The 12,913-nt window shown below is 38.9% G+C and overlaps 1 protein-coding gene across 4 annotated transcripts in view; it reads left to right on the forward strand.

Moving 5' to 3' along the window:
* Positions 1-12,913, forward strand: part of neto1l (neuropilin (NRP) and tolloid (TLL)-like 1, like) — a 404,377-nt gene that overhangs the window by 277,540 nt on the left and 113,924 nt on the right. For all 4 annotated transcript variants that reach the window (XM_051929265.1, XM_051929266.1, XM_051929267.1 and 1 more), the window contains exons 5-6: positions 3,312-3,353; positions 3,468-3,595. In XM_051929265.1, the coding sequence (XP_051785225.1) occupies positions 3,312-3,353; positions 3,468-3,595 (170 nt within the window). The remainder of the gene's footprint in view (positions 1-3,311; positions 3,354-3,467; positions 3,596-12,913) is intronic.

The raw sequence follows: 12,913 nt of genomic DNA on the forward strand, positions 1-12,913 counted from the left end.
AGAGAACTCCCCTCAAAGTGCTTACAGGTTAATGTTGTATATCTGCATTCACCTCTCTACTTTCCACTTCACACATGGAGATAAACGTTACAGATGCAAACTTTTCTAGTAATGATGTAAATTTTGTTGGTTCTGAAACACATCCTGTGTTGCAGTTTTTTTAGGAGTTCAGTTTCACTTAAACTGTTTAGATCATTACTAGTCCCTTTTCAAGAACTGAAGTTTATTATCATGTGTATTTAGTACAATGGAATTCTTACTTAAGGCTGTCAGTGGACAGCTATTTTCAGGTCTCTCTAGAGATGTTCAATTGGGTTCAAGTCTTGGCTCTCGCTGGATCACTCAAGGATATTCCCAGAGTTGACCATAAGCCACTTCTGTGTTGTCTTCTCCTTGTGCTTAGTATCATTGTCCTGTTTGAAGTTGAGGTTTTGGTCCAGCCCAGAGTGCTCTGGAGCAGGTTTTCATTAAGGATATGTCCATACTTTCCTCCATTCCGATTTCACTGACTAGTCTCCCAGTCCATGCTTCTGAAAAGCAACCCCACAGCATGATGCTGCAATGACCACGTGTCATTATTGGAATTATATTGTACAGATGATTAGCAGTGTGTGGTTTCTTCCAGATGTGATGCTTAGAACTGAGGCCAAAAAGTTCAGTCTTGGTTTAATCAGTCCAGAGAATCTTGTTTGTTACAGTCTGAGAATACTTTAGGTGTCTTTTTACAAACTCTAAATGGGCTTTCATGTATCCTCTGGCCACTCTGTCATAAATCCAGATCGGTGGAGTGTTGCGATAATGGTTGTATGTCTGTAAGTTTCTCCCACCTCCATAGAAGTTCTCTGGAAATCAGTGACCATCGACTTACTGGGTGTCTCGCTTACCATGACACTTTTCCCACAATTGCTGAATTTGGCTGGGTGACCAGTGTAGGAAGAGTCATGGATGTTCCAGACCTTCTCCATTTAAGAATTATGAAGATCACTATGCCCTTCAGAACCTTCAGTGCTGCAGGAACCTTTGCAGCCTTCCCAAGATCTGTGGCTCCATGTTATTCTGTCTCTAAGCTATTTAGGTATTTCCTTCGACCTCTTGGCTTGATTTTGCTCAGATAATAATAATTCTTTGCATTTGTATAGCGCTTTTATCACTACTCAATGCGCTGTAGGACCTTCTCTAGACAGGTGTGTGCCTTTCCTAATCAGGTTCAATCAATTGAATTGACCTAGGTGATCTCCAAACCAGGTGTAGAAACATCTCAATGATGATCAATAGAATGGGATGCACCTGAGCCATATTTCAAGTGTCACAGCAGAGGGTCTGAGTAATTTGAAAAATTCCTAAAATTTTGTTTTTCATTTTGTCATTCTGGGGTATTATGTCATTTTTGATGAGAAAAATGAATGAAAGTGATTTTATCAAAATGCTGTACCATAAAAAATGTGAATAAGTGAATGGGTCTGAATACTTTCTGGAGGCTATTTAGTTAGCAGTACTACTTTAAGAACCAATAGTGATAGGGTGTGGAAACAGTTGGTAACTTTTATACATTGTTTGTGAACAACTTATGCTGCATATGATAAAGATTTAATTTCCTCTTAACTCCTACCCTGCAGTCCTAGATTCAGACTAGTTGCTCTTCTCTGGACTTTTTCCAGTGCTGCTATGTCTTTTTTGTAATATGGACACCAAAACTGCACACGGTACTCCAGATGAGGCCTCCCCGATTATTATAATGCTTAATCATAACCTCCTTTGTTTTGTACTTCAGACATTGTGCTATATAACCTAAAATTCTTTAAACCTACTTACTTAATGGCTTCCAAACACTGTCTGGATGTTGATAGTGACGAGACCACTACAACCCCTCTTTCTTCCTATAAGGGTACTTTCAAGATTCAGAATTCTATTGATAAATAATGTGTATTAATTTGTGGTCTCTAGAGGATGCCTTGAGCCAAACTAAAATGATGCCTTTGAGGCAAAAAAAGAGAGAAACAGAAAATCACATATTCCTTTATGTGGGAGTTTTACTGGATTGGTAAGTATGTATGTCCAGTACCGGCATATCAGTCAGAAACTATATACCAGTGGTCCCTAACTCCAGTTCTGGAGGGCCCCAGTGGATGCAGGTTTTCATTCTAACCCTTTTCTTAATTAGTTACCTGTTTTAAGTGCTAATGAACTTCATTTGAACTAATTTCAATTGACTTGTTTTTAAGAGTTGTTCCTCTAAATTGCTTAATTTCTTTCCTTAAATGGCACCTAAACAGAAATGAAATGTGAAGTGAGTGAGCCAATAGAAGACCAACTAAGTCAGGGCCTCAAACTCCAACCAATTCAGTCCAACTAGTTGCTTAATTAGGTGCTGAGTCTTGTTGTTGATTAAACTCGTTCTTTAATTCCATGGCTTGTTGCTGCTCTCATTGTGCAATAGCAGACATTTCCAAAATTGTTGATTATCTCTTTTCTAAAAAAGAGTCGACATTTTTTGTGGACCTTAGCAGATTAACATTCCTGAAATGTTCACCTTGCTTTCTTTTCAGATATTGTATGATGGAGAATGTTGGTCATGATTTGCTGGTCGTGTTTTGGCTCATTTTGTATCTTACTGTTGTCAGTAAGTCAGTCCAGTCAGTCAGTCATTGTCCAACCCACTATATCCTAACACAGGGTCACAGGGGTCCGCTGAAGCTAATCCCAGCCAACACTGGTTGTAACCAGGAACAAATCCCGGGCAGGGTGCCAGCCCACCGCAGATCTCACTATTGTATGGCTGCTAAGTAAGGAAAAAGAAACAATTAAGGAGTCTGAGTCTTCCAGAGCAAGTCAAATAAAATGAATTCAAAAGAAGTGAAGTTAATTAGCAGCACAAACAGGTCACTAATTAAGAAAAGGGTTAAAATGAAAACCTGCAGCCACTGGGGCCCTCTAGGACCGGAGTTGGGGACCCCTGCTATATACGTTCTACATGCTAGCTTATTACTACTCCTTGAGTACCACTCATGTTGCATCTTGCATCATGAATATTTTAATTTTTTTGCAAAGTGAAACTTTTGGTTTGTGTAATTCGTTTCACTCACCTTATCTTGCAACGCAACTTCTGCATTGGGACTGTGAGGCAATGTTGTAGACCTCTAAAAGAGAATAGCCCAAGAATAGAAATCGGGTCCCTGGAGCTGTGAAGGCAAAACACTTTAAAAAAAATAATATAACTCCTGCAAAACTCTTAACATATAATCATTTATATAATCAAATTAGTCTTTTATGCATAGCTATTTTCTTTACTAATGCTCATTTTTATTTTGCAGATCCTGACTTTAAAGACCTTGGAGCCCTAAAACCTTTGCCAAGTGAGTAAATACTAAATACATGTATCCACTGTATGTCTTTGACTGTTTTTAATAGCTTTGAAGTAAACTTTAAAGGATTTCCTACTTCTCATGTGCTTTTCTTCTGTGGTACAGTTTGTGAATTTGAAATGGGAGGACCAGAGGGTATCGTTGAATCTCAGCAAATCACCAAAGAAGGGAAAGCCTTAGAAACGGAAGCAGTTGACTGCAAATGGTTCATTCGAGCTCCCCCAAAATCAAAGGTCTGTTCTCTTTTATGATTTTTTTTTTTATTATTATTCCCCTCTGGTTAGCATGAATCATTTTTTCAAATGGTTAATATGGAAAGTGTGATTTTTCTTTTATTGTAATTTCCAGAGTGTTTTAATAAACGGTAAATGGACTTTTACAGTTTATGTGATTTTATGGTGGCTAATATTTAAAAGCATTTTTGGCTTAAGTGAAAAGAAAATTCAGAAAATCACTGCTGAGTTATGAGGATGAATATTGATGTTCTGCCAGGACTGAATTAAGACTGGGGTCAGACTGAGGCTACATGCTTAATGGGGTCACTCAGTGATTTCTTTTTGCTGTTGTTGTTGTTTCTCTTTTCATAAGGAATAAATAAAAAGTTAATACATTAACTGTGGCCGGTCAAGCTTTTTTGCATCTTAGAATGTTTATCTTTATGTTTTTATGGCTTTGTGTGTGACTTATTTAAACGTAATCCAAATAATCCATCTAAATAGCCACATTTTAAATTATCCAGTTACACTTGTTTGTAGTGCATAAACAATTTAAAACAACACTGTATTTCACTTGAATGTAATTAACAACCATGAATTTTTCATGTTTAACACAACGTAGGGAATATTTAAATGTACAGCCAACTTATATTTATTTCAATAGCGGCCCCAAGCATTACTGGTACTTAATTACATCCCTAGGAAGCAAAGCACAGAAACATTGTGGTAAAAAAATGGTATGGGAGACATTTAAATCAGCTATCCTCCCAGTGTGCCATTGGCATTTTAAAAATTTAGTTATCGTAATTAGACCTCTCCATCCATGCAGTTTCAGAATCCACGTTTTCTGACACAGGAATGTACAGTAGAGGGCCAGAATGGATGCAATGCAAGAGTTAATCCTGTATGGAAGGTCACTCATATAAGGACAATTTCAACTCTCTTGTTCAATTATTTTAGACTTTCTGTGGTTATTAGTTTTGATCGGTTCAAGTGTGCAGACCGAACATGAAATCTCCACATAGACGATTGCTACAATTACCAGTCTTCGCTAAATTTTTGTAGGTTTTCCTCAACAAATTTTCAATAAGTATGTGTCCATTTAGGGGTTTTGAGCATTGAAGAATCCAAAATTAACATTACTTTCTCATTGTATTGCATTTTATGAAAATTTAAAATATTTTCTGTTTTGCCGCAACTTTAGTGACCCACTCATCTGAATTAAGCCATGTGAGGCCTTCATAAATAGCCAGAGAAGCAGGCCTGAGACCCTCCAGCTAGCCCAGAGGATGTGAATCGAAGGTGTCGCTTAGCTCCCACTTGAGTGACTGTGTTATGTGACACTGTCAAAAACCCCTGGCTGTTAACACAGAGGGCCACGTAGAATCTTCAGAAATACGTAAAAACATTTATTTCTCAATAGAAGGCTCTGAACAAAAGGCAAGCTCCATGGAGCACAAAAGGCAAAGGAGCTACCAAAGCTATAAGTCAACTTATAGCGAATAAAGTCCCAATAGAGAATCCAAGAGGCAAAGTCACAACAATAGCACAGGTTTAAAAATCCAGAAGAATCACAAAAATAAACGCAAGAGAACTCACCACATGACTTGACCATTCAGATGAACCACAACAAACTGTGGGTTTTCCCCACCTTTATATTCTCAACGGGCAGTCCCTTGCAGTGATGGGCAGGTAGCCCCACCTCTTAGGAAACCACCCACAAAACACAAGGCACATAACACAAACATAAGGAATAAAGCAAATAAAGGCCAAAGTAATGTTAACACAAATCAAAGATTCGACAATGAAGAAAAAAGACATATAACAGAAATATGAAATACAATCGGCTGGCTTTGGCCTACACCAATCTAAAATGTGCTTAACTCTCAAAGACCAAAAATATACTTTGAAATGTCCCAAAATACCCTGTGAATGATTGAGGCACTGTCGTCCCCTTGAACCCTCAGATCAGATGTCAGACACCAGATAAAAATCCAATTATTATTTATTTTATAATAATAATGTGCACCAAGCACCCTTCTCTCCACAATACTCATAAATAATCACCAATAATCAATACAATAATCCAATCCTCCTCTCCCAGACGTGTTGCCACCCTTCCACCCAGCTCAGCTCACCCCGTCTGTTGTTTCCCAGAGTCCTTTATACCCCCTGACCCGGAGGTGTTCCTGTCCAACAATCCACAAGTCTTTATGACTTCCGGGTCAGGGTAAAAGTCCTTTTCCTCAACCCGGAAGCACGTCGTTTCTTCTTGTCATGTGATCATGACGCACTTCCGGGTTATAGGGCACGTAAGAGTCCTTGAGCCTCCCTGCAGCGTCCTCTGGTGGGCCCCACGGTGTCCAGCAGGGTTGGGAATAAAAACACCATTGTCCATAACTCCCTGCTGGTCTTCAGGGCACTTCCATGCTACAGGGAGGGCTCCATCTAGCGGCCTGGGGGTATTGGCCGGGACGAATGGCCGGCCATATCTCACAACCCTTACAATAACTCACTAGGGAGGGTATCACTCCTTGCTAGAACAGGGAATGGCAGCAATCTTTATAAAAGTACAATTTAATAACAAAAAGTTCAAAAATCAAAGAAGAAGGAAAAAAGAATTCCCTTAAACAAAAGCAAACGGGTTAAAAGACAGTAAATACAAAGAATTAGCAATACCAAAAATGAAGAAACTCAACAAACACCAAGGGCATACAATGAACATGTCCTTCAACATCTGCAATAAGATGCTGCAGATGTTCTATCAGATGGTTGTGGCGAGCACCCTCTTCTACGCGGTGGTGTGCTGGGGAGGCAGCATAAAGAAGAGAGACGCCTCACACCTGGACAAACTGGTGAGGAAGGCAGGCTATATTGTTGGCATGGTGCTGGACAGTTTGACATCTGTGGCAGAGCGACGGGCACTGAGCAGGCTCCTGTCAATCATGGAGAATCCACTGCATCCACTAAACAGTATCATCTCCAGACAGAGGAGCAGCTTCAGCGACAGACTGCTGTCACTGTCCAGCTCCACTGACAGACTGAGGAGATCGTTCCTCCCCCAAACTATGCGACTCTTCAATTCCACCCAGGAGGGTAAACGTTAACATTATACATAGTTATTGTCTGTTTTTTACCTGCATTATTATCAATCTTTAATTTAATATTGTTTTTTGTATCAATATGCTGCTGCTGGAGTATGTGAATTTCCCCTTGGGATTAATAAAGTATCTATCTATCTATCTATCTATCTATCTATCTATCTATCTATCTATCTATCTATCTATCTATCTATCTATCTATCTATCTGAACAGTGAGGGATTATAATTCCCATGAGCCTTTACAGGGCTGGGAGCATTTCCTCAACGGTGATGGACAAGTTGCTCCACCTCTTGGGAATCCAACCACAAAACACACAAAATGGCAGAACAAGCATGCAGATGTAAAAAACAAACAATAAACAAAAGTGATACAAAAATACATAACTATATAAATAATAGATATTAATAACAACATTAACATAAATGATAGTAACCAATGGACCTTTTATATAGATAGATAGACACTATAAACTATGAACACATGCCAGAGTCACAATCACAGAAATGCATTATACTGATGTTACTATGAAGGAGCCCCAGTCGCGTTTTCTTGACACACTTACAATACAATACAATACAATTTATTTTTGTATAGCCCAAAATCACACAAGAAGTCCCGCAATGGGCTTTAACAGGCCCTGCCTCTTGACAGCCCCCCAGCCTTGACTCTCTAAGAAGACAGGGAAAAACTCCCAAAAAAACCTTGTAGGGAAAAATGGGAGAAACCTTGGGAAAGGCAGTTCAAAGAGAGACCCCTTTCCATGTAGGTTGGGCGTGCAGTGGGTGACAAAAAGAAGGGGGTCAATACAACACAATACAATACAATACACAGTACAGAACAAACCCTCAATACAGTATAAAAATAAAAAACTTTATAAGTACGGAGCAGAATTTAACAGTAGATGATATCACATAAGAAGGTTTGGATATATTTAGAGTCCTGGAGACCTCATTCATCAAGCTGCCTCCCCCATTTGGCCATTCCATGGCTGAAACAGCGCTGGGCCAGCCAATCCGATGAAAGAACCCCTCTTTCCCATGATTCCTGCGATCCTCCATTAGGAATGACTTTACCTTAGGCAGGCAAAACAACTTGACAGGTGGGCCATGGCACCAAGTGCCACATTTGAGTACCAATAAGAGAAACAGAATAGGTAAGGGTTAGTATGCAATTCTAACTATCATGTTACTTATGTTTTAGTGCTAATGACTGACAACAGAGATGCAGTCTGTACAGTTAATCAGCAGCTCTATTCAGGATATGCTAAACTGAAGTAGTGAGTCTTCACCTGGGATTTAAAAGCTGAGACCGAAGGGGAATCTCTTATAGTAGCAGGCAGACCATTCCACAGTTTAGGGGCCCTGTAACTAAAAGCTCGACCTCCCACTGTTATTTTACGAATCCTTGGAACCACTGGACTCCTCTACTTTGTCTCATTGCCTTATCGATACACCACATAAGTGCAGAATCATCTGAGAATGTCTGTAAGTGACATGATCTGGTTTAGATTCCAGCCTATTTAATTCTGAGCATTACTTCTCCCGCTACAATTTCCAAATCACTATGTACCTCCTTAGTAGTCCCTGTTACTTGCTGGGCCTTAAGCCACTTCTTCACATGTGAAAACTGCAGAAAATGCAAGTTTAAAGCATTTGTTATTTGTGATGCAGTTCACCTCCTTATTGGTTGTTCTTTAACTACTAAAATACTGAAAGAATTCCTTTGGGTTGTCTTTCACCATATCTGCAATATTTATCTCGAACAGCCTTTTAGCTTCCCTAATATCTTTCTTTATGGTTGCCCTCATACTCTCACATGCCCTACACTTAGCATTGGAGTTTTTAGTCCTGTATGACTTACACAATTGTTTTTTTTCCTTTGCAGCTTCTTTTTTATCTCTATTTTTACCTAATGTCGAATTTGTTTTTTTTTTAATTCACTTATTAATTTCCAATTTTGGGATGTACCGGTCCTGCATTATTTGTAAAATGTTTTTAAACACGTTCCACTGCTCCTTGACTGTTTCTACTCTTAAAAGCTTATGCCAGAATATTTTTTTAATACTTTGTCGCATCTGTTCAAAATTTGCCCTACCAAAGTTAAACATAACAGTTTTGGTCTTTGCATCCACACACTGCCAACACACAGAGAACTATATTATATTATGGTCACCACTTAATTCTATCTTAATTATTACAAAATATTAAATCTAGACAGACTTGGGTATATACTTGGGTGATTTAACATACTGCGTTAATAAAGCTGTCACTGATTACGTCTAAAATCTCCTCTTCTTGTGCTCCGCTACTTGTAAAGTTAGCTCTTTTAATATTTAGGTAATTAAAACCCCCATGACTTTAATGTCCAACTCTGAACTTGCATTTTGAATATTACTAAAAATATGAACATTAAAACTACTGCCTGCATTGGGGGGTCTATACAACACTCCTAAAATATGGCCTAATACTTTCTAGTCAAATCCAGACGTCCTCACTATGATGTGGCTCATTATCCAGTTCAACAAAAAGTTAACATAAAGGTGATTTACTACAAAACACTTTTGAAATTAATAACTTTAAAGCAAAAAGCAATTATTGAAAGTTAATGAAGCAATTTTTCTTACATCGAGAAGATGGCTTGTCTTGCTTGTTGTGCCTGGAGGCTTTGTGGTGTACTGCATTTTAATTGGAGGAAGAGTAATAAGCAGAAGTATCAAAATTTTATTGTCTTTCCCTGAAAAAGAAACTTTAACCACTTCTTAAAGAGCTTCATCAACAGCTAAGTGAAAAAGCACTGCATTAATGTGGAAAGATGTGTGTGTAAAGCCTAACACACACACACATGCACATAGTGTTTGATGTGTGTAATTTGTACAGTTTGTATCTGTTAACTTTATTTTATTACGTAGTGCTATTCAATTCCATTACATTTTTCCTCACTTTTTAACACCTTTTATATTTACAAAAAATGTGTTTTACTTGTCTTCTACTGTAAGATAGTTCCTTAATTTCTCAGAATCAGTGACTTGTTACCAGGGAAAAACATTTATAGGTAATCATTTATATATGTGAAATATGCTCTAGCAGGACACCCTACAGTGGGATCACCCAGCATATATACATACAAACACCACAATAATGCACAATAAGTAATGAAAGTCTTTTAAAAAGAATGCTAAACATCAGTCCATGTTATAAGGATTTTCTGAAACATCTCCTGGACGTAATGAAAACATTCCAGCAAGAAGTTTATTTGCAACACTCCCTGGTTTGAGTTACAAGGTATGAACAGAAATGGAACATCTCATTCTCCAAGGAAATAGATGTGGTCATGTCTCTGTTTTCCTCTGTAAGAGGTTAGGGCCAGCTAGACAAACAATGACATCTCAGGCCACCATTGTCAGCTCCTGGGCTGGTTCTGCATTCCCTTGAAGAGGGTTTAGATGACTCAAACTATTTCATGCTGGCTGTGCTTATAACAGAAATATACCCCACTAGGTCTGCAGCTTGACGTTCCATCCTGGTGAATGAAAATTCTCACAACAGCATTATTGACGAGGCTAGACCTACCTTTTGATGGTATTCCTGTCCATTGCTAGGCTTTTTCAAGAACGTTCATACCATACCAATTTAACTTAGTTAATCAACCAACTACACACGTCTTTGTAATTCATTAATCCATCTTCTGAACGACCTTATCCAGGGGAGGGTCAGGGAGCAACTGGAGCTTATCCCAACAATCATAGGGTGCAATGTAGGAACAACACCTGTACAGGGTTCCAGTCTATCACAGGGTGAACACACACGCACCCATAGATAGATAGATAGATAGATAGATAGATAGATAGATAGATAGATAGATAGATAGATAGATAGATAGATAGATAATAATTCATTCCATTTATGTAGCGCATTTCTCACTATTCAAAGCATATTACATAGTGAGTGGGGAACCACTTCAACCACCACTAATGTGTAGCATCCACCTGGATGATGCGACAGCAGCCATTCCATGCCACTATGTTAACCACGCATGAGCTGTTAGGTGGTGAAGTGGTGAAAGATAGCCATTTAGAGACAGGTGATGATTAGGGGGCCAGAATGACTAGATCATGGTGGGCATTTTAGACTGAACATTGGAGTACCCCCTATGCTTTTCAATATATGCCCAGGAATCTTTTATGACTGCAGAAAGTCAGGACCTCGGTTTTACATCTCATCCGAAGGATGGTATCATTTTCACAGCACAGTGTCCCATTCGCTGCATTAGGCAATGAGATCCACACACAGATACAGTACAATACAATACAGTTTATTTTTGTATAGCCCAAAATCACACAGGAAGTGCCGCAATGGGCTTTAACAGGCCCTGCCTCTTGACAGCCCCCCAGCCTTGACTCTCTAAGAAGACAAGGAAAAACTCCCAAAAAAACCTAGTAGGGAAAAATGGAAGAAACCTTGGGAAAGGCAGTTCAGAGAGAGACCCCTTTCCAGGTAGATTGGGCGTGCAGTGGGTGTCAAAAGAAGGGGGTCAATACAATACAGTACAGTACACAGAACAATTTCTCAATATAGTAAGAAATAAATAAAAAATATATATATATAAATTTTAGAAGTACAGAGCAGAATTTAACAGTAGATGATACATCCCATAATAAGATTTGTATTTGTATAGAGTCCTGGAGACCTCATCCTTCAAGCTGCCTCCCCCATTTGGCCATTCCACAGCTGAAACAGTGCTGGGCCAGCCAATCCGATGAAAGGACCCCTCTCTCCCACGATTCCTGCGATCCTCCATCTGGGATGACTTTTCCTTAGGCAGGCAAAACAACTTGGCAGGTGGGCCGTGGCACCAAGTGCCACATTTGAGTACTGAGAAGAAAAACAGAATAAGTGAGGGTTAGTATACAATTATAACTGTCATGTTACTTATGTTTAAGTGCTAATGACTAACAACAGAGATGCAGTCTGTACAGTTAATCAGTAGCTCTAGTCAGGATATGCTAAACTGAAGTAGTGAGTCTTCAGCCGGGATTTAAAAGCTGAGACCGAAGGGGCATCTCTTATAGTATCAGGCAGACCATTCCACAGTTTAGGGGCCCTGTAACTAAAAGCTCGACCCCCCACTGTTATTTTATTAATCCTTGGAATCATAAGCAGACCGGCATCTTGAGATCTTAATGTGCGCTCTGGTTTGTAAGTCATGATAAGTTCAGACAAGTAAGCCGGACCTCGACCATTTAATGATTTATATGTTAAAAGAAGGATTTTGAAATCTGCCCTGAACTTAACCGGGAGCCAGTGTAAGGATTTAAGAACTGGAGTTATGTGTTCGTATTTTCTTGTTCTTGTAATAATTCTCGCAGCCGCATTTTGGATTAACTGGAGGCTGTATAAAGAACAGTTTGAACATCCAGTGAACACCGCATTGCAGTAGTCAATCCTACTAGAGATAAATGCATGAATTAGTTTCTCAGAATCCTGTTTATTTAAAAAGCGCCTTAATTTCCTAACATTTTTAAGATGGAAGAAACATGTTTTGGACAACTTTGTAATATGCGCTTTAAATGACATGCTAGAGTCAAAGATAACTCCTAGATTGCGGGCTGATTCAGTAAAATTGACTGGGATTCCCATTGAGTTAAATGATGACAAAATATTATTGTGATCAGCATCATTCCCTCCAACAATTAACATCTCTGTTTTATCTGTATTTAAAGACAAGTAGTTCTTATTCATCCACTCCTTTAATTCACTAACACAACTAATTAAAGACCACATTGGAGAAACTTCATTTGATTTAAATGAAAGGTATAACTGGGTGTCATCTGCATACGAGTGAAAATTAACATTATGTTTCCTAATGATAGATCCCAGTGGAAGCATGTACAGTGAAAACAGTAAAGGTCCCAGTACTGAGCCCTGCGGGACACCATATTGAACTTCTGTGTATAATGATGGAGTACTGTCAGCACATTTCTGTACATATTGGAATCGATTTGATAAGTAAGAACTAAACCAAGCGAGCACGGTGCCTGTAAGCCCAACATCATTTTCTAGCCTGTGCAGTAAAATAGAATGGTCGATGGTGTCAAATAGATAGAGATAGATAGAGATAGATAGATACTTTATTAATCCCGATGGGAAATGCTGCACTTAAGTCCAACAACATAATTACAGATGAGTTTCCTTCATCAGAGGATATCAGAATGTCATTTACAACCCGTGTTAGTG

This window comes from Erpetoichthys calabaricus, chromosome 6 (genome assembly GCF_900747795.2).
Source record: "Erpetoichthys calabaricus chromosome 6, fErpCal1.3, whole genome shotgun sequence".
NCBI lineage: Eukaryota > Metazoa > Chordata > Cladistia > Polypteriformes > Polypteridae > Erpetoichthys > Erpetoichthys calabaricus.